This window comes from Mesocricetus auratus, unplaced genomic scaffold, assembly GCF_017639785.1.
Source record: "Mesocricetus auratus isolate SY011 unplaced genomic scaffold, BCM_Maur_2.0 Super-Scaffold_100007, whole genome shotgun sequence".
NCBI lineage: Eukaryota > Metazoa > Chordata > Mammalia > Rodentia > Cricetidae > Mesocricetus > Mesocricetus auratus.
The window spans coordinates 78,148,797-78,176,200 of NW_024429191.1; the positions used below are offsets into that span (position 1 = coordinate 78,148,797).

General features: G+C 49.9%; 1 protein-coding gene and 1 pseudogene across 1 annotated transcript; one reads left to right on the top strand and one right to left on the bottom strand.

Annotated features, from left to right (window-relative positions):
* The first annotated feature begins 843 nt into the window (after positions 1-843).
* Odad4 (outer dynein arm docking complex subunit 4) lies at positions 844-27,275 on the top strand. The gene is made up of 12 exons (XM_040749698.1): positions 844-1,071; positions 5,662-5,793; positions 6,050-6,200; positions 6,981-7,042; positions 7,301-7,466; positions 9,126-9,350; positions 9,509-9,716; positions 16,359-16,445; positions 18,984-19,180; positions 22,010-22,110; positions 24,463-24,547; positions 26,748-27,275. The coding sequence occupies exons 1-12, from the start codon at positions 958-960 to the stop codon at positions 27,110-27,112; spliced, it is 1,893 nt and encodes a 630-aa protein (XP_040605632.1). The 5' UTR covers positions 844-957; the 3' UTR covers positions 27,113-27,275.
* LOC101837228 lies at positions 14,926-15,308 on the bottom strand (annotated as a pseudogene).
* Positions 27,276-27,404: the final 129 nt, after the last annotated feature.

The following is a 27,404-nucleotide window of genomic DNA, read 5'->3' on the forward strand; positions in this document are numbered from 1 at the left end:
CAACAACAACAAAACTGACAAGCAAGCAAAACCCAAGCTGAACTGCACAGATGTCATTTGTGGAATTCAGTGAGTTTTACCACATGTGAACAGCCAGGAACCCATTAGCACCGCCAGGCTACATACATTGCGACTGGACCATGCCTGGATTTTGGGGATCCAAGCAGAGCCTCCTGCTTGGCAAGCACTTTACCGACTGAGCTATTTCTACAATCATTAGTCCACTTTCTCTCTCTCTCTGTCTCTGTCTCTCTCTCCATCTCTTGGTGGTTCTGAATCTATGGGAAAGGTTTTGTCAGAACAGAAATAGACTTGCTATTAGCAAACAAATAGTTCAGTAAATGTGTGAAATTGAAAGCTAAACCTATCCTACTCTCCATTGTATTCTCATGCAAATCCTCCCCTGAGGGCTCCATTATTTTTTTGTTATGTCGCAGGTGGAACACATACTTTACAGTACCCTAGTGCGCTTGGCCCAGGATCACGCGGTTAGAATATGACAGAAGCGAAGATCTGCCCAAGCACTCTGACTCCAAGTCCAAAATTCTCTCTCCTTTCTGATGGGACCTGGAGCGCATAAGCCTTATGCCTACTTGGAATTTTGCCTCCAATTCTCATTTTCTTGGCTGCCTTGTCGGAGAGGCTTTCCACGTGGCGACTGGGGAGAGAAGCAAGCTGCATGGAACAGTGGTCACTCTGGAGCGCCACCGCCCTGCAGTCGCCGTCCACGCGCTCAACACTTGTCCGACCGGTGGGCAGCATGGCCACGCACGCGCATGTGCACAATGGGCAGGTTCGCCCAGGATCCTAACACCGCCTGGGGGAGGGGAGGGGCCGGAAGTCAAACTATGTCTGTGTGTTGCTAAGAGACCGGGCTGCCACAAGCCTGGAGGAGGCGTTCTCCTGCCTCTTTTCGCTTTCTGGATCCGCTTCAGCATCTCCAAAAGTCGGGTGATCATGTCCGACGGCGAAGCTGATACCTTGCGAAGCACCTTTCCCTCTTACATGGCAGAGGGCGAGAGGTTGTATCTGTGCGGGGAGTATTCTAAGGCCGCCCAGAGCTTCAGCAACGTGAGTCGCGCTTGAACCTATCACTGCTTCGCCTTCTTCCTTCCTCATCCTCCTCTTCTCTCTGCCTCCTCCCCTTTTCCTCTCTTCCTCCTCCTATTCTTTTCTTTCTCCTCTGCCTCCTCTTACTCCTCCTCCTCCACCCTTTTTTTCTCTTCTTCCCCCTCTTCCTCCTCCCTCCCCTCCACTTTTGAGATAGGGTCTTGTTCTGTAGACCAGGGTGGTCCCAAACTTGCAACAGTCTTCTGCCTGCGTGATGATTGCGGGTGTGTGCCACCTTAGGAAGTTGGTACCCTTGTATACTCCAAAGGCCAACTCCTTATCGAGCAGTTGACCTATGGAGTGCTGGAATCCCACTACCTGGCTCAATACCTTTAAAAAAAGATTTGTGTGTGTGTGTGTGTGTGTGTGTGTGTGTGTGTGTGTGTGTGTTTGTGTGTGTGTGTGTGTGTGAGAGAGAGAGAGAGAGAGAGAGAGAGAGAGAACGCCAGTATATGCATATTTGTTTGTATGTATGCATATTACATGCATGCCTGGTGCCTGTGGAAGCCAGAAGAGGGCATTGAATTCCCTGGAACTGGAGTTACAGACCATTGTGTGCTATCATATAACTGCTGGGATCCAGACATGGGTCCTCTGCAAGAGTAGTAAGTGCTATTAACCATCACCATTTTAAAATATTTTTATGTGTATGGGTGTTTTGCCTGTATATATATGCATACATTGCTCTTGGAGGTCAGAAGAGGACATCACATCCTCTGGAACTAGAGTTATGGAGGGGCTGTGAGCTGCCATGTGGGTGCTGGGACTCGAACCTAGGTCCTCTGGAAGACAGCTAGTGTTCCTAACTGCTGAAACCATCTCCTGTCCCCACCCCATCACCATTTTCATCACCAGCAGTGTGAAGTACTGATGATGTCTGATACCCCATTTTGTGTCTAATATTCCTGGTTCCTGTGATACACCACTGTCATAAAAACCCTGAACTTTGCACTTTTTCCCATTTGTCACTTATGTCTGCCAGTTAGTGGCACTTAAATGTTTCATGATTACCTCTCTTGATAAACTCAGTTTCCCATCCGTAGCTGCAGATTGCTTGAGAGACTACATGTCAAGGCCACAAAGTCTCCGGCATAGGCTTCCTTGTAAGAAAGTACTCAGTGAAGTTAGTATATTGTGGTAATCTTACTAAAAATTGCACCATAGCACCCTAAAGGGATGGGAGTTGTTCTAGAATACTAGACAAACTGCTAAACGCAGTGCCCGTCTGTGTGTGTGTGGGGGGGGTTACTGTTGTCTCTCTGCTCTACTTTATAGATGAGGAAGTTGATATAGAAGTTAGGTAATACGCCCAAGGTCACTGCACTAAGCTAGCAGGTTGGGGGGGGGAATCCTCTGAGTGGAACATTCAGACTCCAGTTGCCTGAGGTGCCAACCTCCACGTTGTAAAATGTTCTTACAACCTTTTCCTTTTGCTGGAGACGTAGTTTAGTTGGCAAAGTGTTTACCTCCTATGCATGAAGCCCTGGTTTTGATCCTGCTTAAAACTGAGCACCTGTGGGCTGGGGAGATGCTCTTCCAGAGGTCCCAGATTCAATTCCCAGCTCCCAGAATCTCACAACTATCTGTAACTCCAGTTCCAGGGGATCCGACACCCTCACACAGACATACATGCAGACCAAACACCAATGCACATAAAAAATTAAAACAAAACAAAACAGAAAAACAAAAAACCAAAGCACCTGGCAGGCAGAGACAGGAAAAACAGAGATTTAAGGTCATCCATGGCTACTTAGCAAGTTCAAGGCCAGCCTAGAATACCAGAGACCCTGGCTCAAAAACAAATTAGCAAAATAACAATTTCCTTTGCTAGAAAGCATATACAGGCTGTGGTACCTGAACTCAAACCCTTCCACATGCTAGGCAACATGACCAGCCCATAACTTGTATCTAATTTCTTTTTGTTTGTTTTTCAAGAGAGGGTTTCTCTGTGTAGTCCTGGCCATCCTGGAACTTGCTCTGTAGACCAGGTTACCTCAAACTCAGAAATCCACTTGACTCTGCCTTCAGAGTGCTAGGATTAAAGGTGTGTGCCACCATACCTAACTCTACTTATTTTAAATGGCATAGCAGTAGGACATGGTGGTACTTGTCGTCTCAATACTCAGGAGACAGAGACAGGAGAATTTCAAGTTTGGAGCCAGCCTAGGCTACATAATGAATTCAAGACAAGCCTGGGCTAAATAGCAAAACTGTTTCAAAAGAACCAAATTAAAAAAAAACAAACAAAAACAAAGCAACCGCCAGGCAGTGGTAGCACACATCTTTAATCCTAGCACGTGGGAGGCAAAAGCAGGAGGAGCTCTGTGAATTCAAGGTGAGGCCAGCCTGGTCTACAAAGCAAGTTCCAGAACATCGAGAGTTGTTACAACCCTATTTTGAAAAACCAGAAAAACAAACAAAAACCCTTATATGGGGGCTAGAGAGATGGCTCTGTGGTTAAGAGCACTGGCTGCTCTTCCACAGGACCTGGGTTCAGTTCCCAGCACACACATGACAGCTCACAGCTGTCTGTAACTCCAGTTGCAGGGCATCCAGCATCCTCACATAGACATACATGCAGGCAAAACACCAATGCACATAAAATGAAAACGAAAATAAATCCATAAATAAATAAAACACTTAGAGTGTCAACCTACTAACTGAACCCAAGATTTCCATGAACTTGAGCTTCTCAGCTGTTCCCCAGTCCCTGCCTCTTCCCCTTTGTCACACTCTTCAAGAGAAAAGATGACCAGATAGGCAGATTGAGTTCAGGAGTCCTAACCCAGCCCATTCCCCTCTAGCCCCAGAGTTGTCTGATCCTGGAGCAACTGAAACAGAAAGCGAAGATGACCCCAAGGGCAAGTAGCTATGGAGAGAAGCCCTACCATTCTAGGAAAAATAGCAGCAGCTTCCTCTTCCTAGAAAAAAGAAGGAAGGTCTCAGCAAGGGCAGACACCATCTGAAGCCTAGGGGATGCCTGTCTGATACCCGCCTTTCCTAGAACGGGAGGTCTTCTCATACATAGCCACCCTCCCCTCGGGGCAATGTTCTCTTTCTGTCCTGGTTACTCCAAGACCAGAAGAGATATTCCCCACAGCTGCAATGGTCTCAATCAGAAGGAGAAGGACCTAGCTGGGTGTGATGATACACACTTGTAGACCTAGCTCTTGAGGACGGCTGAGGCAGGAGGATCAGGAGTACTGGGGCAGCCTCAGCTACATAATTACTTTGAAGCCATCCTGGACCATGAGAGGCCCTGTCTCAAGAGGCAAACGAAACTGGGTTGACAAAATGGCTCAGGGGATAAAGGTGCTTTTGGCCAAGCCTGAAGAGCTGAGTTTGATCCCATACCCACCTGGTAGAAGAGAACCAAGTCTCACAGATTGTTCTCTGACCTGCACATGCACACAAATTTAATTAAAAAATAAAAATAAAAAACAAAATATGCCAGGACATGGAGAGTGAGGGAAGGTGCCCGTCCTTACACTAGGGACCCCAGATGGCTTCTGTCTCCCTCATGTTTCCATCTTAGTTCCCCCAAAAAAGTGAGGTTGCCCCCCAAAAACAGAGGGCACAAACCAGGTGTGATGGCATGCATCTATAATCCCAGTTACTCAAAAGAGGCTACAGTAAGAGAAGAGCTGGGGATGGGGCACACGCTTTTATTCCAGCACCCACAAGGTAGAAGCCGGAAGATTGCAGAGTACTTAAAGGCTGGCCAGGTGCATCTACAGAGCAAGCTCCAGGCCAGTCAAGGCTACAGTTTGAAATCATCTCTCCAAACCAAACAACAACAACAAATCAACAAATGGGGGCTGGGGGAAGAGTGGGAGAGAAGACTTGAGCTAGGAGTACAATTTAAATGTGGAGAACTTGGCCGGGTGGTGGCGCACGCCTTTAATCCCAGCACTTGGGAGGCAGAGACAGGCAGATCTCTGTGAATTCGAGACTAGCCTGGTCTACGAGAACTAGTTCCAGGACAGCCTCTAAAGCCACAGAGAAACCCCGTCTCCAAAAACAAAACAACACAACAACAACAACAACAAAAAGGTGGAGGACACCCCAAGTTTCATGAAGTCCTCTCATACAAAGGCTAGTGGGTAAATAACCCAAGTTTTAGATGGTCCTAAAATCTATTTTATTTGCATTGGACTTTGACATTTACATTGCAAATAGTACACAGCCAACTGAGCTTTGCTACTGAGCTTGGTATATACAAACCATCTTGAAGTTGTATTGCTGGAATGAACTAGAAGAATTTGGCAGATAATCGTACATCCACAGCATAGCCGATTCCCACGTCTCAGCCAGTGCCTTCCTTAAGTAACCGAGATTCAGCTTTCTCCAGTATCAGCCAGCATGCAGATAGATGTTCATGTTCACTGAGCAAAGCCTGGGTTGGACTGCTTGTGTCTGATGAGACTCAGAGGCCGGTGTACCGACCTAAAGGGTCCTCTCGAAACTGCAGGAACTGTGGGCTGTCCTATCAGGTCAGGCTGCTGTCTTGCTCTTCCTGGCATCTGCCCATCAGAGCGCTTCCTTTGCCAGGCTCTTCACCTTCAAAGCGGAGATAAGAACTGTCTGGTTGCCCGCTCAAAGTGCTACCTGAAGATGGGAGACTTGGAGAAATCCTTGAATGATGCTGAGGCCTCACTCCAGAATGACCCAACTTTCTGCAAGGTGACAGACTGACTGCTGGGTGGGAGGACTCAGCCTTGCTTTCGCCATTTCCATTACAGTAGACTCTGGTTACTGGTAGTTGAAGAACCAGCTGGATTGCTTGCTGTCTGATGCCCTTTTCTCTTCAGTACTTGCCTGGCTCCCTGCCTCTTGTAGTCCAGCCTTCACCTCCAATCTAAGACCCTTCCATTCCACCGTACGAGCCCTTTGAGGTCTTCTTGTCTCTCCATCTGGATTTGACTGTCTTTCATTCCAGGGGATTTTACAGAAGGCTGAGACTCTGTACACCATGGGAGACTTTGAGTTTGCCTTGGTGTTCTATCATCGAGGCTACAAACTGAGACCTGATCGGGAATTCAAAGTTGGAATTCAGAAAGCCCAAGAAGCCATCAACAACTCAGTGGGAAGTGAGTGAGCAAGGGGCTGTGTCCTTATCCAGGAAGGTGTAGGGAAGGTCTGAGGTGCAGTGTGCAAGCAGCTACCACACTTGGATGTGACTGTTGCTGATGCCATGGAGTGACCTTCTAGCCGTGCTAAGAGGGTGGCTCTGAAGGTGTCCTTTGCAGAACCTGAAGTCTTACGCACACTAGACTAGGATCCTGAGTTCAGCTTTCCTGAGGCTGTCTCCTCCCTCATCGTATAAGTATCAGCGGCTGGCTGGTGTTTTTTTGGTGGGTTGGTTTGGTTTTTTGAGACAGAGTTTCTCTGTAGCTTTGGAGCCTGTCCTGGAGCTAGCTCTGTAGAGAAGGGCTGGCCTCAAACTCATAAAGATTCGCTTGCCTCTGCTTCCCAAGTGCTGGGATTAAAGGTGTTGGCCACCATCAGCCCAGCTTCAAGGGCTGGTTTTAATCTTTTAGCTCCACAGCAGAGAGAAGAGGGAGGTGAGGGAGAGCTTGTCCCTATGGATAACAGAGTGTGGAAATGGCGTGTGACAGTGTCTCCCTGAATCCCGGATCTCCCTTTATTTGGAAATCTGACTGCCATGGCCTTGGGCTAGTGGGGGTGCCAAGTGTCTAAGAGAGTGTTTCACCAAACACTGCACCATTTGTGTGTTAGGGTGGCTCAGAGCCAGCTCTGCCACAGCCTCCGCCATCTCCTTGCCAGAGGCAGCCATTTCCACAGAGAAGTATGTGATAGGTCATGCCTGAGAGGGTTGGCCCAGCTGAGTTACGGCCTCTGTTCTGCAGGTCCTTCTTCAATTAAGCTGGAGAACAAAGGAGATCTCTCCTTCTTAAGCAAACAAGCTGAGGTAAGGTGCCTCGTTCTGAGGGCCCCCGTGTGCTTTCCACACCCTACTGCCCGGGAGCATTTCATTTCTGCCCCTCATGGGCTGTCGTGAGATTCTGCCCAAGCTCCAGAGGTATCTTGGGAAATCCAGCTGTGCCCAACCAAGCACTCCTCATGCCTCACGGCTCTCAGCCCGTAGAGAGTCATGAAGAAGCAGGAGGGCGGAGTCTCGGACTCCCAGTCTTGTTGAGGCCCCGTTGGATATTGCTCCGTTTTCCAGAGTAAGAGAGCCCAACAGAAGCCTCTACCTGTGAAGCAACTCATATACAGCACCAAGCGCGAAAGCAAGCGAAAGGGCTCGCTCAAGAGTGAGAAGACGGTCCGGCAGCTGCTGGGGGAGCTGTACGTGGACAAGGAGTACCTGGAGAAGCTCCTCCTGGATGAAGGTCTCAGACCCGGTGTGGCCCCCAGGGCTGGGGCAGTGGAAGTCCTGGGTGGTTGCTTATGGCACAGCCTGTCTGGGAATGCAACTGACACAGACCTGTGGCTGTGTCTCATGGTGTTCTCACCTGACTCAAGTCCATGGGACTAGGCAACAGGACGGCTCAGGACTGAACCCAAGGAGTTCACATTTGGGGCCACTGCTTTTAAGTTTGTGGGCTCCTTTGCCAACTTTCCATGACTGTGACGGAACACCCAAGATAATCAGCCTGTAAGAAGGGAAAATATGGGTCTGACACGGTGGCTCATACCTTTAATAGCAGTAGCAACAGAGGCAAAGGCAGGTGGGTCTCTGAGTTTAAGGCCAGCCTGGTCTATGCAGCAACTTCCAGAACAGCCAGGGCTTTATAGTGAGACCCTGTTTCCAAAATAAATAAATAAATCATTTTGGCTTAAGTTTCAGAGATTCCATAGTCAGGTATTCGGGTAACTCTGTTGTTTTGGGGCCTGAGGTGAGGCGGAACGCTGTAGGGGGAGCACCTAAGTAGGACAGAGGTGGCCAGGAAGTAATGACAGAGGAAAAGGCAGAGATTCCCGTGTTCAGTTCCCTGTTCAAAGGCATGTACCCAACAGCCTACCTCCTAAAGGTTCTCCCACCACGCCCCAGTAGTACACGGGCTAGGAACCAAGCCTTCAATACAGGCGACCATTGAGGGAGGAGCATTCAAGATGCAAATCATAGCCACCGCTGTACTCTCAACAGCGTAAAGGAACCTGATGGACAGGCGCTGGGATCTGAGCACATTAGTACTGCATGCTCTGAAATGCCAGGTGGCTCATCCCTCATGTCACAGATAAGGAAATAGAATTCACTGAATGTCCAAGGTGACAAACAAGCCAATGGTGGTGTCGTCCCTCGGATCCCGTCCGTTATACTTCCCATCACACTGTGCTGACAGAGCCCACAGTTACCTGCCACTAACCTGGGGTGGGGGTACTGCTGAGCACGGGCAAGCCGAGCAGGGTTCGCCTGGGAAAGGAAGGCCTTCTCTCCAGAACTGGTTTCCTAAAGTCATCTGCAGGGCTTTCCTCAGGGTTGTGGCACACGGCTTTACCGCTGGCACATCTCCTTGGTAACAGGCCTGAAGGCTTCCTGCTCTCCAGAGCACCTGCTGTGGAGGGCAAGAGTGGCCTGAGCAGTGGCCCTGCATCACTGCAATTGGCTCTAATCTCTGGCCACACAGCAGACAGGATGAAGGCACTCCCCTACAGCTCCCAGCATGCACTAGCTTACTTGGCTCCTGGCTACTCAATGAGGACTGGCAACATGGTCCAAGTTTTACATTCAGACTCCCCTTTTTTTCTGAGACACAGCTTGAAAGGAGGGACCCCCTGAGAACAGGCTTCTCAGAGAGTTGTGCAGGCGACACCTCTTGTTCCTCCTACTTTGCCATGAAAGGCTTGTCCCAAAAATGTGCCTTTGATCTCTTCCTGGCTGAGAGACCCTTTCCATCCCACCCACATACTCCCTCTCCCCTCACTGTTACACAGCAGACAGAGGCCCTCACTGGGCCCTAGAGCAGGGACTCCAGTCCTAGAAAAGATGACCCCCTTACTTACATGTGTGACCTCAGTGACGCCCCCCTCAAACTCCTTCCCCATAGACCTCATCAAAGGCACCATCAAGGGTGGCCTGACCGTGGAGGACCTCATCATGAGTGGCATCAACTACCTGGACACCCGGAGCAACTTCTGGAGGCAGCAGAAGCCCATCTATGCCAGGGAACGGGACCGGAAGCTGATGCAAGAGAAGTGGCTGAGGGACCGGAAGCGCAGCCCCTCGCAGACAGCCCACTACATCCTCAAGAGCCTGGAAGACATTGACATGTGTGGGTGGTGTCCTCAGGGCAGGGGGAGGGAGCAACACCATAACCTGAGCTCTGGCCCCTGCGGACCCGCGGATGGACATCATCTGGGAGGAGAGGGGTCAGCCCATCCACAGTGAGGAGGCCGCCCTCACCTCCATGTCACCTCCTTCTCTTCCCAGTGTTGACCAGCGGCAGTGCTGAAGGGAGCCTGCAAAAGGCCGAGAAAGTACTTAAGAAGGTTCTGGAATGGAACAAAGACGAGGTGCCAAACAAGGATGAACTTGTTGGGAACTTGTACAGCTGCATAGGTAACGCCCAGATTGAGCTGGGGCAGATGGTGGCCGCCTTGCATAGCCACAGAAAGGACCTGGAGATCGCCAAGGAATAGTGAGTCCCCTAGGATGGCCAAGGTCCCTAGGCCTCTAAGAACCTTTGCCAGGGCTGCTCATAGCCTCGTTCCCGTTTTCTGTCCTGCAGCGCAGGGCTGAAGAAAGAAAGGAAACGTACGCTGGTAGCTTTATTTTTTTTTCTTTTGCCACACACTGGGGTACAATAGCTCAAAATTCCAATGAACTCCAAGTGGTCTGTCTCTTGGGGATTTTTTTTTAATTCTTGTACCAGGCCCAAGGCATATCAGATATTTCTAGCATTGGGAACATAGCAATGAACCGATATAGGTCTGGTTATCTGACAAAAAGTGGCCTAGCCTTTAAATTGCGATTGTGACCATGTTAAAAAGCACATTGGGGGCCGGGTGTTAGTGGTACACACCTTTAATCCCAACACTCAGGAGGCAGAGGCAGGCAGATCTCTGTGAGTTCGAGACCAGCCTGTTCTTACAAGAGCAAGTTGCAGAACAGCCTCCAAAGCCACAGAGAAACCCTGTCTCGAAAAACCAAAAAAAAAAAGAATGTCCCAGTGGCCTGCTTCCCCTGGTCAGATTCTGCCTCTCTCAGCAGCCCTCCCGAAAGAACCCGTCAGGGCTCCTGATGAATCTCTCCTCTCTAGTGCCATCAAGTGGGGACCCAGCTTTAACACACCAGCCCTTTGGGGAAGCACCCCATGTTCAAATTGGACCACCCCATTTTCACTCAGTGCCTCAGTTCTTAGCCACAGCTGCTGCTCTCCCTGTTTTGGTGGGCTCTCTCTTGCCATTCCCCCAGATTTCCAGAGCCCTTTGTCTGAGGACTGTCCTTCCCTACTGACCAACAGGGAACCACCATAACAGTACGGTCAACACATCCAGAGACGGGCTCTTCCCAAAACCCAAGGCTCCCCAGGACAACAGGCCGCTGCTTTCTGGGCCATAGCACGCACTGCCCGTAGTGCAACTCACAGCCTTGTGCATACTGGTCCCTGCCCTCTCCTCACCTAGTCACACCCTCAGAGCTGTCCACTCTGGGAGATTTCTTGTGTGTCTCCAAGGACCAAGGTGGAAGATCACATATTAGCCATTCTAGAATAGAGCAAGGGGTGGGGTGGACCCAGAGCTGGAGATAGCTATGTCCTTGGTTCCAAGCTCTGTCACTTAGAGATGTGTGGGGTTGAGTTGTTCAACCCCTCAGTTTCTTCATCTGTGTTGAATGTCTAATAATCACCACCTGACGGCCAGGCGGTGTTGGCGCACGCCTTTAATCCCAGCACTCGGGAGGCAGAGGCAGGTGGATCTCTGTGAGAATGAAGCCAGCCTGGTCTACAAAGCAAGTTCCCGGACAGGTTCCAAAGCTACACAGAGAAACCTGTCTTGAAAAACCAAAATAATAATAATAATAATAATAATAATAATAATAATAATAATAATAATAATGCCACCTAACAGGGGTCAAGATGGATAAATAAGGTGTGTGTGTTCTGAGTTTTTTTTATTTTTTTTATTTTATTTTATTTTATTTTTATTTATTTTTATTTTTTTTATTTTTTAAAAAACATTTACTTATTTATTATGCCTACTTGCCAGAAGAGGGCACCAGATCTCATTATATATGGTTGTGAGCCACCATGTGGTTGCTGGAAATTGAACTCAGAAACCTCTGAGCCATCTCTCCAGCCCTTGTTCTGAGTATCTTTTTTTTTTTTTTTTTTTTTTTTTGATTTTTCGAGACAGGGTTTCTCTGTGGCTTTGGAGGCTGTCCTGGAACTCGCTTGGTAGTCCAGACTGGTCTCGAACTCACAGAGATCCGCCTGCCTCTGCCTCCCGAGTGCTGGGATTAAAGGCGTGCGCCACCAACGCCCGGCTGTTCTGAGTATCTTAATCCCAGCACTTGGGAGGCAGAGGCAGGTGGATCTCTGTGGGTTCTAATCCTCTCAGGACGACCTAGTCAGACTGTCTCCAAAAGACAAAACTGTCTTACTTTTTCCCTACAAGGCCCAGACCTACACGTTTAACAGACTCCAAGGCACTACTCTTTGAGTGTTCTGTAGCGATCCCCCATTTAACCAGTTCCAGCCAGTCCCTTGAGTCTCTCCCACACATCTTGCTCCAGGAGTCCCTACTAAGCCTTAGGTAGCCACTCCCTCAAGGATGCCCAGGAGGCTCCTGGCCTTCTGGCCTGAGGTCAGAAGTGTCCCAGCTGTGGCTCCTTCAGCAAGGTGCCCCTTTCCTCAGAGCTTGCCGTGTCAAACCACCACCACTCAGTCTTCAGCTTTTAAACGAGGCTCTCACTCTAGAAAAGCCCTGGGCATTGAGAGGGGGTAGGGATGGGGAGAAGGGTACAGAAATCCCACCCCTGTTCCTCCCTGTGCCCTGGTGTCCTATCGGCCCTCTTAGACACTGGGCTTTGGAAGAGGGTCATTCTCTTGTCATCAGACCTTGTCATGTGCTAAGTGACTGGGTACACAGCAGTGTTCTTGACAATGTCCCTTCCCTTTTTATTTTTGTGTGTTTTGAGACAGGATTTCTATACGTAGCCCAGGCCGGCCTCCATCTCCTGATCCTCCTAACTCTCTCTCCCAGGAGCTGGGATTACAATTACAAGCACAGACCACTTGGCATGGCTAGTTTCTGCCTTTTCAGCATCCACAAACAGGGCCTTAGCTGGAAACCCTAGTCTAGGTGAGTTCTGTGTGTCCCCCCCCTCATTCCAGTCAGCCGCACAGGCTAGCCAGTGACTTGTCCAAGAGGCTTCCCAGTACTGCAGCCCTCATTCGTTTCTTGGGTGGATGGAGATGTGACTTGTGTGTCTTCTTGGTGCTGGTAGTTTGTGGTTGTTTGCATTGAGCTAGGGTTTCAAGATGCCCAGGTTAGCGTGAACTCACTAGATAGCTGAGGATAATTTTGAACTCCGTAACCTCCTGACAGTTGGGATTATGAAGGTGCACCATAATGCCAGGTTTCCATGGTGGCTGGGGATCAAATGCCAGGCTTGTGTATGTCCCCAGCCCTTGCTATTAGTTTTTATTACTTTTTAAATTTTTGATGGTACATGCCTTTAATCCCAGCACTCGGGAGGCAGAGGCAGGCGGATCTCTGTGAGTTCGAGGCCAGCCTGGTCTACAGAGTGAGTTCCAGGACAGCCTCCAAAGCCACAGAGAAACCCTGTCTCGAAAAACCAAAAAAAATTTTTTTGATGGTAGAGCTGGAACCCAGGCCTCATGCATACTAGCCAAGTACTCTAACACTGAGCTATATATATTTTCAGCTCACTACTGTGGACCAGGGTCTCACTATGTAGCCCTAGCTCACCTAGAACTCATTGTATAGCCCAATCTGGCTTCAAACTCAGATATCCACTTGCCTCTGGAGTTCTGGAATTAAAGACATAAAGGTATATACCACCACTCTTGGCATCTCACGTTAATATTAAGAATAAATTAAGAAAGCACAGCGTATTTATCTATCACACCCCCTCGTTTAACTGTTTGGTGGTGCTTGCTCAGGGTTAGTTAGGAGGGCCACTCTGAAGTCATGGGTTAGAGAAGGGTTCAGTCTGCAGTGCAAGCAGACACACAACAGGGTCGTATTTTTTCTTTTGTTTTGTTTTGCTTGGTTTTGTTTTTGAGACAGGGTCTCTCGTGTAGCCCAGGCTAACCTCTAGCAGCAGTCTAGCAGCAACAACTAGCTTTGAACTCCTGATCCTGCTGCCTCTTGAGTGCTAGGATTACGTGTGTGAGCCACTGTGATGGGCAGTTTTTGGTTTTTGTTTGTTTGTTTGTTTTGTTTTTTTGAGACAGGGTTTCTCTGTGGCTTTGGAGGCTGTCCTGGAACTCCCTTGGTAGTCCAGGCTGATCTCGAATTTACAGATATCTGCCTGCCACCAACGCCCGGCCAACGACCCAGTTTTAACTGGCAAGATAATAAAGTTTCTCTCTGTCTTAAACGACCCAGTTTTAAGCCGGGCATTAGTGGTGTACACCTTTAATCCCAGCACTTGGGAGGCAGATCTCTGTGAGTTCGAGGCCAGCCTGGTCTACAAGAGCTAGTTCCAGGACAGCCTCCAAAGCCACAGAGAAACCCTGTCTCGAAAAACCAAAAAAAAAAAAAAAAGAAAGAAAAAAAAAAAGAAAAAAAAGAAAGAAAAAAAAAAGAAAAACCAACAAAACAAAAGAACCCAGTTTTAATTGGCAAGATAATGAAGTTTCTCTCTGTCTTAAACCTTACATTAAAAAAAAAAACTAACAGGAAGTAACCTGATGTTAGCCCATCTTGTTTGTTTGTTTGTTTTTCATCTCTGTGTCTCAGCATTAGATGGAAAGTAATTTGGAAATGGCCATCCCCTTCCATTCCTCTCCATCCCCCTCCACCCCCTCCATCCCCCTCCACCCCCTCCACCCCCTCCACCCCCTCCATCCCCCTCCACCCCCTCCACCCCCTCCACCCCCTCCACCCCCTCCACCCCCTCCATCCCCCTCCACCCCTCCATCCCCTCCATCCCCCTCCACCCCCTCCATCCCCCTCCACCCCCTCCACCCCCTCCACCCCCTCCACCCCTCCACCCCCTCCACCCCCTCCACCCCCTCCACCCCCTCAACCCCCTCCATCTCCCTCCATCCCCCTCCATCCCTCCATCCCCCTCCACCCCCTCCATCCCCCTCCATCCCCCTCAACCCCCTCCATCTCCCTCCATCCCCCTCCACCCCTCCATCCCCCTCCATCCCTCCATCCCCCTCCACCCCCTCCATCCCCCTCCATCCCCCTCCACCCCCTCCATCCCCCTCCATCCCCCTCCACCCCCTCCATCTCCCTCCATCCCCCTCCACCCCCTCCACCCCTCCATCCCCCTCCACCCCCTCCACCCCCCTCCATCCCCCTCCACCCCCTCCATCCCCCTCCATCTCCCTCCATCCCCCTCCACCCCCTCCACCCCCCTCCACCCCCTCCACCCCCTCCATCTCCCTCCATCCCCCTCCACCCCTCCATCCCCCTCCATCCCTCCACCCCCTCCACCCCCTCCATCCCCCTCCATCCTCTTTGCTTGCTTGTCTGTGCTTTCTTTCTTTCTTCCCTCCCCCTCCCTCATCTTTCTCTCTGTCCCTCCCTCCCTCCCTCCCTTATTTATTTTTGGAACTTGTATTTTATTCATGGCCCACCAGTCTCCTTCCTGTCCTCCTGTCCAGGAGAGTGAGGTGAGAGGGGTGGGCTTTGGGGAGAGGAGTGCGGCTAGGACAGTGCAGACTGCAGCTGCCCCTTGTGGACGTACTCCAGCGCAGTGGCAACGACACACACGTCTCGCTCGCTGCTCCGAGGCCCGTTCTCCACATCCCCATTTTCCTCCCATTCTTGGTTGAACTTCTCCACCATTCCAATCCGCTGGCCTGTCTGCTTGACAGACTGGGCAGCCTGGGCCTGAAGGGTCTTCACTTCCTGCTCCAGCTTTCTCTGGTTTGAATAGGCCTGGGCCACACCCACATTGAGGCCATCCATCAAAGCTTCCATCAGGCAGGTTGCTGTATGATAACCTCTTGCCTCCTCTTCCGTCTCTCCTTGCATTCATTCAGCTTGGCCTGGTGTTCTCTGAGCAGGCAGGACAGCATGGCCCAGTCAGGCTGAGAATGGGCAGACAGGCCCCTCCCTGGGGCTGCAGGAGCTGGGCTGCACCTTGCTCACTGTCTGTGTTTTCTCGAGCCCCTCTCTAGTCATATACCCGCTCTTTCCAGTTCACTGAAATAATTTTTCTATCTTGTGGAATGAAGCCTTGCCAGATTCTAGAACAAAAATAAAGCTAATTAAGATCTTCAAGCTAGCCGGGCGTTGGTGGCGCACGCCTTTAATCCCAGCACTTGGGAGGCAGAGGCAGGTGGATCTCTGTGAGTTTGAGGACAGCCTGGTCTACAGAGTGAGTTCCAGGACAGCCTCCAAAGCCACAGAGAAACCCTGTCTCAAAAAACCAAAAAAAAAAAAGATCTTCAAGCTAAGTTTTAATTGTTCCTTTTGATGGCGAGAGGATTTTTAAAAAATTATTTCTGTATGTATTTGTGTCTATGTGATTGCATGTGTACATGTTTGGGGGTGCGCATTGAGGCCAGTGGAGGCCAGAGGGGGTGTTGGGCACCTACTAGCATTCTTCACCTATTCCTTTGACACCGTGTCTTTTCCTAAACCTGGGGCCTACTTTTCTTAGCTAAATGTCCTCTCTCTCTCTCTGTCTCCCTCCTTCCCTCCCTCTCTCTCTCTATGTGTTTGTGTGTGTATGTGTGTAAGCATGCATGTATATTCATTCCATGGAATGACCCACATAGACATTTTTCCCCTGTTACTGGGGAAAGCTCAGGGTCTTGCACACGCTAAGCAAGCACTGCATGACTGAACTACATCCCCAGCCCCTTGACTTTTTCACTTCATCCATACATCATAGCCTTTTTTTCATAATCTTGAGGTAAATTCTAGAAGGGAAAATTGTTGGACTGAAGGGACATCTTTGTAAACTGTCAACTCTGGAAAGATTCTTATGATACCCATCTCAGGCTAAGGCCTAGAAGCCAGCCTGGACATCTTCTGCCTGAAACCCTGAGTCCCTGGAGCGGGGCCCAGTGTTTGCTGTTTTCACTGTAATGTCTGTTTTCTACTTAATGCCTATTTTTGCTTCTCTATAGTGACCTTCCAGATGCAAAATCAAGAGCCCTTGACAATATTGGCAGAGTTTTTGCCAGAGTTGGGAAATTCCAGCAAGCCATTGACACGTGAGTAGCATCGACTGCCCTTCCCTACACGGGACTGGGATTTTCCTCCCTCATACTGGGATTCCAGTCTGGGGACATAAAGTCAGGCAAACAGGCACTAGTAGACCCTGCGTGGCAGTTCATGCCAGTAATCCTAGTTACTTAGGAGCCTGAGGCAGGAGCATTACCGGGGTTCTGCGCCAGATAGAGTCACTTACATAGCAAAATCCTATCTCAAGGCCAGGCAATGGTGGCAAATGCCTTTAATCCCAGCACTCAGGAGACAGAGGCAGGTAGATCTCTGTGAGTTTGAGGTCAGGCTGGTCTACAGATCGAGTTCCAGGACAGCCTCCAAAGCTACAGAGAAACCCTGTCTTGGAAAAAAAATCCTATCTCAAAAAAGAAGGATGAAGAAGAAGAGAAATGATGATGGAAGGAAGGAGGACCAGCCAACCTAGACTCCTGCTGGGTGAGAGCTGACTGACCTAGTCTTTGTTCTGTTTGGTGCTAGGGATTAAACCCATGGTATATAGCACACCGGTACTCCATCAGCATGCTACCTTGTCAACCTCAACCTCAACAAGTTCTTTTTTCCCCCATCACTGAGCCACCCCCCATCACTGACTGGCCATTTTTTTTCAAGACAGGGTTTCTCTGTATTGTGTTTTGGAGGCTGTCCTGGAACTTGCTCTGTAGACCAGGCTGGCCTCGAACTCACAGAGATCCGCCTGCCTCTGTCTCCTGAGTGCTGGGATTAAAGACGTGCAACACCACCGCCTGGCGAAGACACTTTTTAAAAATGTTTATTTATTATTATTGTGTGTGCAAGTTGTATGTGTGATGTGGGCTGGGGAGGAGGCATGTGTGTGTCCCACTAAGTACACACGGTGGCGAGAAGACAACTTTGTGGAGTCAAATCTTTCCTTCCTTATTCAGACTTGGGTCACCAGGCTTGTGTGGCAAGACCCGTCCCCCTGGGGGCGAGTCACCAGCTAGGAACTCATTTCTAGGTGAGTCTTTTATTTTTGGAGCTGGTAGACCAAGCAATCTGTGAGGCTCTTCTGTGACTCTGTGTGACTGTATGGGGTCTCTGGGGACAGTATCTCAACTCTCCAGATGGTCAATTTGAAATCTAACCCTGGGGTTGGTTATCTGCTCAGCGGGGTGGGTGTGCACAGCCCTAGGAAACCTCAGAGATAGACCAGACCTGGCAAGCCGGCTCGTTGGGTGCAGCCACCCTTTCTGGAGAAACACCTGTCCTTCAGACCTCTGATACTTGGTCACCAAACATCCTTCCACATCACATGCTGAGAGAGGAGTATGAGAGCCTGCCCACCCTCGGTGTTTTCTTGTAATAATGTGTTTCATAATAAATACATGCTGATTGTTACAATCCTAATTTAGAGAATAAAAGTCAAGGAAGAAAATTAGAACCACCACCCAAAGATAAAGATCTATTTTGTTTCACTTTATTTATTTGTTGTGATAGAAGCCTCACGTAGCCCAGGCTGGCCTCAGATTCTCTTTGTAGTGTGGAATGACCATGAGCCTTGGATCCCGTTGCATCTCTATAGATCCCGTTTCCTGTGTGGTGAGGCTGGCTGTACACAGGGCTTCATGCATGCTAGACAAGCGTCCTACCAACTGAGCCACATCTCCAGCACTGTGACTTTTGAGACAGGCTCTCACCATGCCACCCATGCTGGTCTCGAACTCACCTTGTAGCTGAGGCAGCCTCAAGTACTGGGATTATAGGAGTGAGCTACCACCTGGCTAGTCCTTTTTTTCATTCCAAACTTCTGTCTGTGTTGCTTTGTCTCTCATAGAATTTTAGTTAGGGTTCCCTCCCCCAGTACTAGAGCTTGAACTTAGGTCTTTATACATGCTAGGCAAGTGCACTGCTACTCACACATATCCCCAGCCTTCTTTTTATTTTGAAATGCAGCTTCTCTCGGTCATTTTGTCTGCTCTTGCACTCGTAATCTCTTGCCTTCTCCTTCTCCGTCCTTGGAATTATAGGTCTGTACCCCCATGCTTAGAATTACAGATCTGTACCATTGAGCCTAACCTAGTAATTCTGAAGCATTGCTTTTGTGTTCTTTCAGTTGCTTTGATTTTTAAAGGATTTTAGATTAACTTACTTATGGATTTTTATGTACATGAATGCTCTGTCTTTCTGCTCACCAGAAGAGGGCATCAGATCCCATTACAGATATTTGTGAGTCACCATGTGGTTGCTGGGAATGGAACTCAGGACCTTTGGAAGAGCAGCCAGTATTCTTTACCTCTGAGCCATCTCTCCAGTCCTGAATGCCTTACTGTTTGGTTTTTGTGACTCTGGAATTAGTCTAGGTTCTCACATGTACCAAGCAATTGCTCTATTGCTAAACTACACGGATGTTACCAAAATAGCTTTGGCACTTTGGAAATAGGTTGGTACTTACTAATCCCACTCTGGACCAGAAAGAATGAGTTTTATCTGCACCCACAGGAAGCCTGGGTCTGCTGTGGCTGAGTGCAGAGTTGGGAGGGAACTGATCCTGTTTCTTCTTTCCCCAGGTGGGAGGAGAAGATTCCTCTAGCCAAAACCACCCTAGAGAAAACCTGGCTGTTCCATGAGATCGGACGCTGTTACCTGGAGCTGGAACAGGCATGGCAGGCCCAGAGCTATGGTGAAAAGTCTCAGCAGTATGCCGAGGAGGAAGGGGACCTGGAATGGCAGCTGAATGCCAGTGTTCTGGTGGCACAGGCCCAAGGTATGGGCTCAGACAGTCCCACCCTACCTGTTTCTTCCAGCATCAAGCCTGGCTACTGCCTGTGGATGAGAGTCCCGGGGACCGAGCCTACTGTCTGTGTTTCCACTCTTACCTTAATTTTGAAGACAAGCCACTCCATTTTTTTGTTCACTTGCTTCTCTATTGTCTTGTTTTAGTTAATTAACTAATTTTCCTTTTTCAAGACAGGGTTTTTCTGTGTAGCTCTGGCTGTCCTGGCACTCACTCTAGACCATGCTGGCCTCCAGCTCACAGCAATCTGCCTGCCTCTTCCTCGAAAGTGCTGGGACTAAAGGCGTGCACCGCCACCACTGTCCGACAAAACTCTATTTTCTTGACATCATCCATCTGGCTCTTACAGTCTGTCTTCTCCCTATTCTGTGAAGATTCTCGAGACTTGGGATGATATGGCCATCCTACTTAGGCTGAGCACATGTTATTTGTAGTGTGTTATTCTGAGCACATGTTATATGCAGTGTGTTATTCTGAGCACATGTTATATGCAGTCTGTTATTCTGAGCACACGTTATATGCAGCCCATTACCCTCTTCAGGTTGACCAGTTGTGGGTCTCTGTGTTAACTGCCATTTGCTGCAAGAGGAAGCTTCTCTGATGAGAGCTGAGAGATGTGCTGAGTCATTAGGAGTCCGTTGAAAGCTCTGCTCATTTAGATTCTCTCCTAGGGCTTTATGGTTTTTCTGGCCACAGGTTCTTGGCTCCATTAACAGTGCCAGGTATTAAGCCGGGCGTTGGTGGCGCACGCCTTTAATCCCAGCACTTGGGAGGCAGAGGCAGGTGGATCTCTGTGAGTTCGAGGCCAGCCTGGTCTACAAAGTGAGTTCCAGGACAGCCTCCAAAGCCACAGAGAAACCCTGTCTCGAAAAACCAAAAAAGGAAAAGAAAACAGTGCCAGGTATTTGATTCCATCTTGTAGATTGGGCCTTAAATGCCCACCCCCTCAAAAAAAAAAGTGGTTGGTTACTCCCATAACTTTTCTGCCACTATGTAGCAGTGGGTGTGTCTTGCTAGGTCCGTCCTTATTGTTGCTTTGGGGGCTTACAGTTCGGTACGAGTGCTGATTACTTTTTTTCCTCTGGTAGTGTGCATCTCCGCTGAGCCCCATCTCCAGGCCCCACAATAGATCTCTTTTTAAGGGCACAGACCTTTCTCCCTGTCTCCAGTGAATCTGTCCAGTCTCAGCTCCAGCACTAGCTGGCTGGGATTGCTCTGCAGACCGCTTGTTCTCCATTCTACCAGAGGAGGGAAATGGAGGTTCCAGCAGCTGTCCGCAGCACACACCCACCTCTCCACATCACCTTTCTTTTATTTATTTTTTGTTTTGTTTTGTTTTTTTGAGACAGGGTTTCTCTGTGGCTTTGGAGGTTGCCCTGGAACCAGCTCTTGTAGACCAGGCTGGCCTCGAACTCACAGAGATCCTCCTGCCTCTGCCTCCCGAGTGCTGGGATTAAAGGCATGAGCCACTAACACCTGGCTCCATGATGTCACCTTTCTTTCCAGTGGGATTATTGTTGTTGCTGTTGCGATGCGCGTGTGTGCCCATGTACATGCACCTATGCACAAACATGCAAGGTCAGAGGAAGATATATGATGTCTTCCTCTCAGGGTCTCTCAGTGAACCAGAATCTCCCCATTTCATTTAGGTTGGCTGGCCAATGAACTCCTGGGATCTACCTGTATCTGCCTCCCAATGTTGGAGCTACAGGCATATGTAGTGCCTTTTCCATAAGTACTGAGGATTTGAACTCAGGTTCTCATGCTTGCATAGCAAGTGCTTTTACCCACTGAGCCATCCCTCCATCTCCCTATTTTGTTTTGCTTGTATAAAAAACAACAACAACGCCGGGCGGTGGTGACACATGCCTTTAATCACAGCACTGGGGGTGGGGGGGGGGCAGAGGCAGGTGGATCTCTGTGAGTTCGAGACCAAGCCTGGTCTACCTATCAAGTTCCAGGACAGGCTCCAAAACAATACAGAGAAACCCTGTCTCGAAAAAAAACCAAAACCAAAAAAAACAAAAACAAGAAAAAAACAACAACAACAAAAGCCTACAAACAAACAAAAAAACCTCCGGGCGGTGGTGGCGCACGCCTTTAATCACAGCACTGGGGGTGGGGGGGGGGCAGAGGCAGTCGGATCTCTGTGAGTTCGAGGCCAGCCTGGTCTACAGAGTGAGTTCCAGGACAGCCTCCAAAACAATACAGAGAAACCCAGTCTCGAAAAACCAAAAAAAAAAAAAAAAACCTGAGACAGGGTCTTTGTGTCCCAGGCTGGTCTTGAATTTGACATAGTCAATAAAGCTCTTACACTTCCCCTGCTTCAGCCTCCCTAGTGCTGGGAGTCCGTTTATGAAGTGCTAGGAGTCAGATCCAGGGCTTCATGCATGACATGTAGGTACTCTGCCATGTCCTCAGCCTTCTGTAGTATTTTCAAAACATCTAAAAACTATCTAAGAAGTATGGATTGCCTGTCTGGGAGCCGTTTCCACAGGGGTCACATTCCTCACTTTGGAGATACATGTTGTGTGCTCTGTCCCTATCCTAAAGCCTCTCCCCTCACTGACTCCTTTGCGGGGCCTGGGATCTCCAGTCTAGTCCGTGTTCCAGTCCTTAGCGCCACACAGACCAGGAACATGCTTCAGAGAATGGGCAGGGCAGCTCGGTGGTCACCTGAGGCTGATTCCAGCTCACACAAACTTGTAGTGGGTCCTGGGAGTGCTCAGGCAGAGCAGGGGCTCTGTCAGGCTGCAGAGTGGCTCAGTTTACTCTCCGCCTTCCCCTGTTCCTCTCCAGTGAAGCTCAGAGACTTCGAGTCAGCCGTGAACAACTTTGAGAAGGCCCTGGAGAGAGCCAAGCTGGTCCACAACAACGAGGCGCAGCAGGCCATCATCAGTGTGAGCCTTTGTCACTTGCTGGCCGGGGGACATGGAGTGGCAGTGGGTGGTTGGGCCCTCAGCTCCCCTCGCCTTCTCCAGCTGCTTGTTACCCACCTGTCGTCACAGGGCACATGCTGGCAGGGTCCTGGTTTTGGTCTTTGCCACTGCTGTCCATCTCCATAGCAGCTGATCCCAGTGATTTTATTGGAAACAAGCAAAAAAAAAAAAAACCGAAAAGAAACAAAGCGTTTACTAAACGTATTCTCCTCTTCCATATACTATGCACCCGGTCCCTCAACTATTATCTTCTTATATATTAATTAATTCGTTAGCACGAGGTCTCCTTACATTGCCCAGGCTGGTTTCAACCTCATAGACTCAAGTGGTCCTCCTGCCTCAGGCTCCAGAGTAGCTGGGAATATCAGACGATATTGCACTTTACATGTGGCTTTCCGGTTCTCTTTGTTTGGTGCTGATTGACATTCCTTCCTCCTCCTTTTCGTGTTTTCCCTGTGGTGCATGTGTGTGTGTGTACGTGTACTCGTGTGTACATGAGTGTGCATGTGTAGGCCCAAGATTGACATTGGCAGTCATCCTTGATGGCTCTTCCTCTTAATCATCGAGGCCAGGCCTCCCCAGCAAACCCAGAGCTGGCTGTTAGGACTAGTCTCACTAGCTGGGAGTCTTACTCAGTAGGATCCCCCATCTGGAATCCCAGGTTCTGGAATCCAAACTAGTTCCCAGGATTGTGCAGCAAGTGTACCAATTTTAGGACTTGCAGTTTGAAAACCCCTACCTCCTCCAGGGACAGCTAGAAGCATCCTGATTCCCTTTTTCTTGCATCAGCCCTGGTCTCTGGGAGAAGGCTCTGTGGGGCCATGAAGGCCTTTGGTAACCCCCTAGAGGGTTCTCCAGCATTCCAAAGCCCAGTTCCCTTTCCACCTCTAGCCAAAGATAGCTTCTGCCTTTTCCTGAGCAGACTGTCCTGTGCCTATAATCAAATGCTTTCATCTCTGTTTAGAATTTGCTAAGTCCTCCTGGGTTCGCCAACTCTAGGAGGTTCTCAGCTGACCCTTAAGTTTTGGCTTGGAAACCCTCTTTAAGAGGACCATCTTTGTCAGGTGGTGGTGGCTTAATACCTTCAACTTTTTTTTCTTTCTTTCTTTTTTTTTTTTTTTTTAAAGATTTATTTATTTATTACATATTCAGTGTTCTGCCTACATACCAGAAGAGGGCACCAGATTGAATTGTAGATGGTTGTGAGCCACCATGTGGTTGCTGGGAATTGAACTCAGGACCTCTGGAAGAGCAGTCAGTGCTCTTAACCTCTGAGCCATTTCTCCAGCCCTTTTTTCTGTTTTTCGAAACAGGGTTTCTCTGTATTGCTTTGGAGACTGTCCTGGAACTCGATCTGTAGACCAGGCTGGTCTAGAACTCACAGAGATCCGCCTGCCTCTGCCTCCTGAGTGCTGAGATTAAAGGCGTGCACCACCACCACTCGGCCTTTTTTCTTTTTCTTTTCTTTTCTTTCTTTTTTTTTTTTTTTTTTGAGATAGTTTCTCTGTAGCTTTGGAGCCTGTCCTGTACTTGATCTGTAGACCAGGCTGACCTTGAACTCACAGAGATCCACTTGCCTCTCAAATGCTGGTCTTAAAAGTGTGTGCCACCATTGCCTGGCTGGCTCATACCTTTAATCCCAGCAGAGGCAGGTGGATCTCTGGGAGTTCCAGGCCAGCCCTGGTCTCCAGAGCTAGCTGTAGGACAGCCAGAGCTACACAGAGAAATCCTGTCTGGAAAAACAAAAAACAGGCAAACAAACAAAAAAACGAGGACCTTCTCTGACCTAGTCCTGCTCAGGAGGCAGCTGCTAGCCTACTTAGGTTAAAGTGAACTAAAATTAGTAAGATGTAGAGTTCAGCCATGTTCCCTGCATCACCGTCTCCAGACACTAAAGCTGCGGGGGCCATAGAACCGTGCTGCAGAAGAGTAGTCATGCCTGGCGGGCATCCAGCCCATACACCCTGAAGCTGCAGGTGCTGTGCCCAGTGACAGCCTCTGAGACAACTGTGACAAAGATAGAACCTCCTCAAGACCCCACAGAAAGTGGGATCTGGGGGATGCTTGTAACCCCAGCTGAGGCAGAAGACTGTGAGCTGTAGGATGACCATGATTTTGGGGCCAGCTTGGGCTACATGATGAGATACTATTTCAAAACCAACCAGCCGGGTATAGTGGTACATGCTTGTGATCCCCGCATTTGGAAAGGGGAGGCAGGAGGATCAGGAATTTGAGACCAGCCAGGGATAGAAAGTTAGGCCCTGTCTCAAAAAAATAAAATAAAAGGTTCACCAGCTCCTCTGCCTTTCACAGGCCTTGGACGACGCCAATAAGGGCATCATCGACGAACTTAAGAAAACTAACTACAGGGAGATACTCAGGGAAAAGGCGGAGAAACGTGAGTCTCTGTAACCCCGACCTCCCCTGCCCTTCCCTCACAGTGGTCCTGCCTCACTTGTTGGTCCCTCCCAAGGCCAGGTTGGCACCGCCCCCCCCAGTCTGTCCACGTAGCTGCCAGCAGCAGCTTCATCCTTTCCCTGGGCGAGGACAGGGTTCAGTTCTCCTCAGCCTGGCTTTGTCCCTGGCCCAGCTGCCCTGTGAATCCATCCAGCTCTGTCTTCGGGTCATTTATGGAGTATTTATCAAGCACTTGCCAGGTGCCTGGTAGGTGTTGGATTCTCAGAAGACGGGGTTCTGGCCTGCAGGAACTCAAGGGGACGGCCACAGAGTGGCCGGCACTGGGCTCCACATGCAAGGGCTCAGCAGAGTGGACATGCGTTGTGTGAACACACAGGCTAGGGGTGGGGCAGTCAGGGACAGCCTCAGGGAGGAAGTTGTCTGCCTGTAGCTCCCAGGGACACCAAGCAGTTTTCCTGGTGAGAGGTGTAGGAGGGAGGGGGACCATTTCCAGCAGGACACAATGAGAGCAGACACTGGCTGGATGACAGGACCACACCCAGGGCCGCTACTGCCAGTCAGGTACAGGGTGACACACCTGTCCCTCCCATTCTGTCCTTGTACTAGTACTCGCTGGGAAGCTGAGTGAGGCTGGTGACTGCCATGTCACATGCTAGGGAGTGGCGTGCTGCCTGGCCACTCTCCCGGCTGGGCTGCCTGGTGTTGCTCATCTGGGACCTCTGCATCGCCTTTTTTCTTCACTCTAGACCTCCAGGGAGCAAAGGGGACCTTGACCCTTCAGGCTCTGCTTGCCCATGGAGAAGGTCTGAGGGAAAGAGGGTCAAATTATGGGCAAGCCCGGAAGAGCTGGTTTGAGGAGAGCAGAAGCTGATCTCCACTTGGTGCCCTGGTGCCAGACATCTAGGGGTGTGGTAGGCACTATCGCCTCCTCCCACTTCCAGGAACACTGTCAGAGTGCTCAGTTTTACTAAGGGGGGCACTGAGGCAGGGGACTTGGAAGTCCAGAGTGGCTTTCAGTCTGGCCATCTAGCTTTGGATCTGGGGCCTCAAATGTGATTCCACACTGGTTTTGATGATAGACAGTTTTCTCTGTGTAGCTTTGGAGCCTGTCCTGGAACTCACTCTGTATACCAGGCTGGCCTCGAACTCACAGAGATCCGCCTGCCTCTGTCTCCCAAGTGCTGTGATTAAAGGTGTGCACCACTGTCTGGCCAATAGCCCTTTCTTATTCAGTACCTGCTGTGAGGAAGCTGCTTCCCTTTTACACCACATGGAGCAGTTAAAAAGTCACTGGAGCAATAGATGTGAAAAAAGATGGCAGGAAAACTTCAGATGCTCCAAGCAGGCCCCCACTCATCTGGGCTGGCCACATGCTGGGCAAAGGTTCTTTCTGCCTTCTCATGGCGGCACTTCCTTCTCTGGACAGTAGAGGGCAGTGTTGTTCATCCTTTTTACTTTGCTGACTTCCACCGGAACAGCTTCTAGGAAGAGCATGAAGGATAGCCAGGAGGTGGTAGTGACTTTCCTGATATTATCAGAGACAAGGAGCAAGAACGCCTTCGGTCACAAACAGCACCTCTCCAGCAGCCCCTCCTGCTTACAGCCTGCTCATGTGTTGATTGCTCTCCGGGGACAAATACAATGGTGGCAGGATGGGGACACTTCCCAACACTTCGGCCATTTTTGTTAAGGGAGGGAGGATGCCTTTTGCATCACCGTGGGGAAGCTGTGGCAGCTGTGGGAGCAGCGTGGTATGCAGGAGCCTGTGGCAGTGGCTGCTCATGCGGCGTGGACCAAGAAACAAGCACCAGGGCCATTTCTTGTAGGGAAAAGTGCCTGTGCTTTTGGGCCAGACTGTCTTGGGTTCAAATCCTGGCTTTGCTCTTGCTTGGAGGGAGATGGTGGTGAATATCCTTTGTGTCAGTCTGGGGTTCCTGGGCAATTCCGTGATAACCGAGGGGTGTAGTATGTGCAGCATCTCACTGGAAGCCAGAGCAGGGCTGGCCTCAGGCGCTGAGTCATGACCAGGTCCATCCTTTTGGAGGCCTGTGTGGTCACACCGTTTGAAAGAGCTTGTGACACAGCGGCCACTCTCAGGGTTTTGCTCTCAGAAGCCCAGACCTCGAGGGGTCTCGTCACAGCAGATTTTCACCCTGCCCCCACCCTGTTGTGTTTTTCAGAGGAGGTCACTGCACTGGTGGAGTTGCCCGTAGCTGTCCCCGAGAAGGAGCCGAGGCGAGTGCGTGAGGTGGACAATGCGGTGAAACAGTGGGAAAGGGAGAGCGAGAGAGACACCACCGACGACGACGAGGGGCAGAAGCAGGCCCTGCAGAGGACAGAGGACAGCAGAAAAGTGCTGGAGGACAGTCGGTCGTCCAACGGCAGGCTCTCGGAAGAGGAAGACTCGGACCAGACAGCCTCGGACAGTGTGAGCCTAAGGGACCTAAAACTAGAGAAGAGAATGGAAGAAGAAGCCAGAAGGGAGGATGAAGGGCTGGAGAAGTCGGAGGAAGAGGAGGACTCAAAGACTGAAACGCTTACTTAACAAACGGGAAAGGAATGAAGGCTTGCCTAATAGGACTTAGGTTCAGGACAGTGTTCCCAGGTGAGACGTTTTTGGTAGGAAAAAAAAAAACCTGGGAGTCTGCCGCCTACAAGTCATCCCACCGCCCTGTTTTCTCATTAAATGTGTGTCTTAATTTTGCAAATCCTGAGTGAGTCATTGTGCCTCCCCCCTCCCCCTCATTCTCAGTAGGGAACTGATGGGATATATAAGGGGGGGGTGGCAGGCAGGTGAGCCCCACGGAGCCCGGATCTGCTCGAAGGAGAGGAAACAA

What these genes read in the sequence shown, in the direction of transcription:
- Odad4 (XM_040749698.1), top strand. Translation starts at nt 958, where the DNA reads ATGTCCGACGGCGAAGCTGATACCTTGCGAAGCACCTTTCCCTCTTAC. An exon ending in TCTTAAGCAAACAAGCTGAG is followed by an intron (nt 7,043 to 7,300) that starts GTAAGGTGCCTC and finishes TCCGTTTTCCAG; the next exon opens with AGTAAGAGAGCCCAACAGAA. An exon ending in TTCCAGCAAGCCATTGACAC is followed by an intron (nt 16,446 to 18,983) that starts GTGAGTAGCATC and finishes TTCTTTCCCCAG; the next exon opens with GTGGGAGGAGAAGATTCCTC.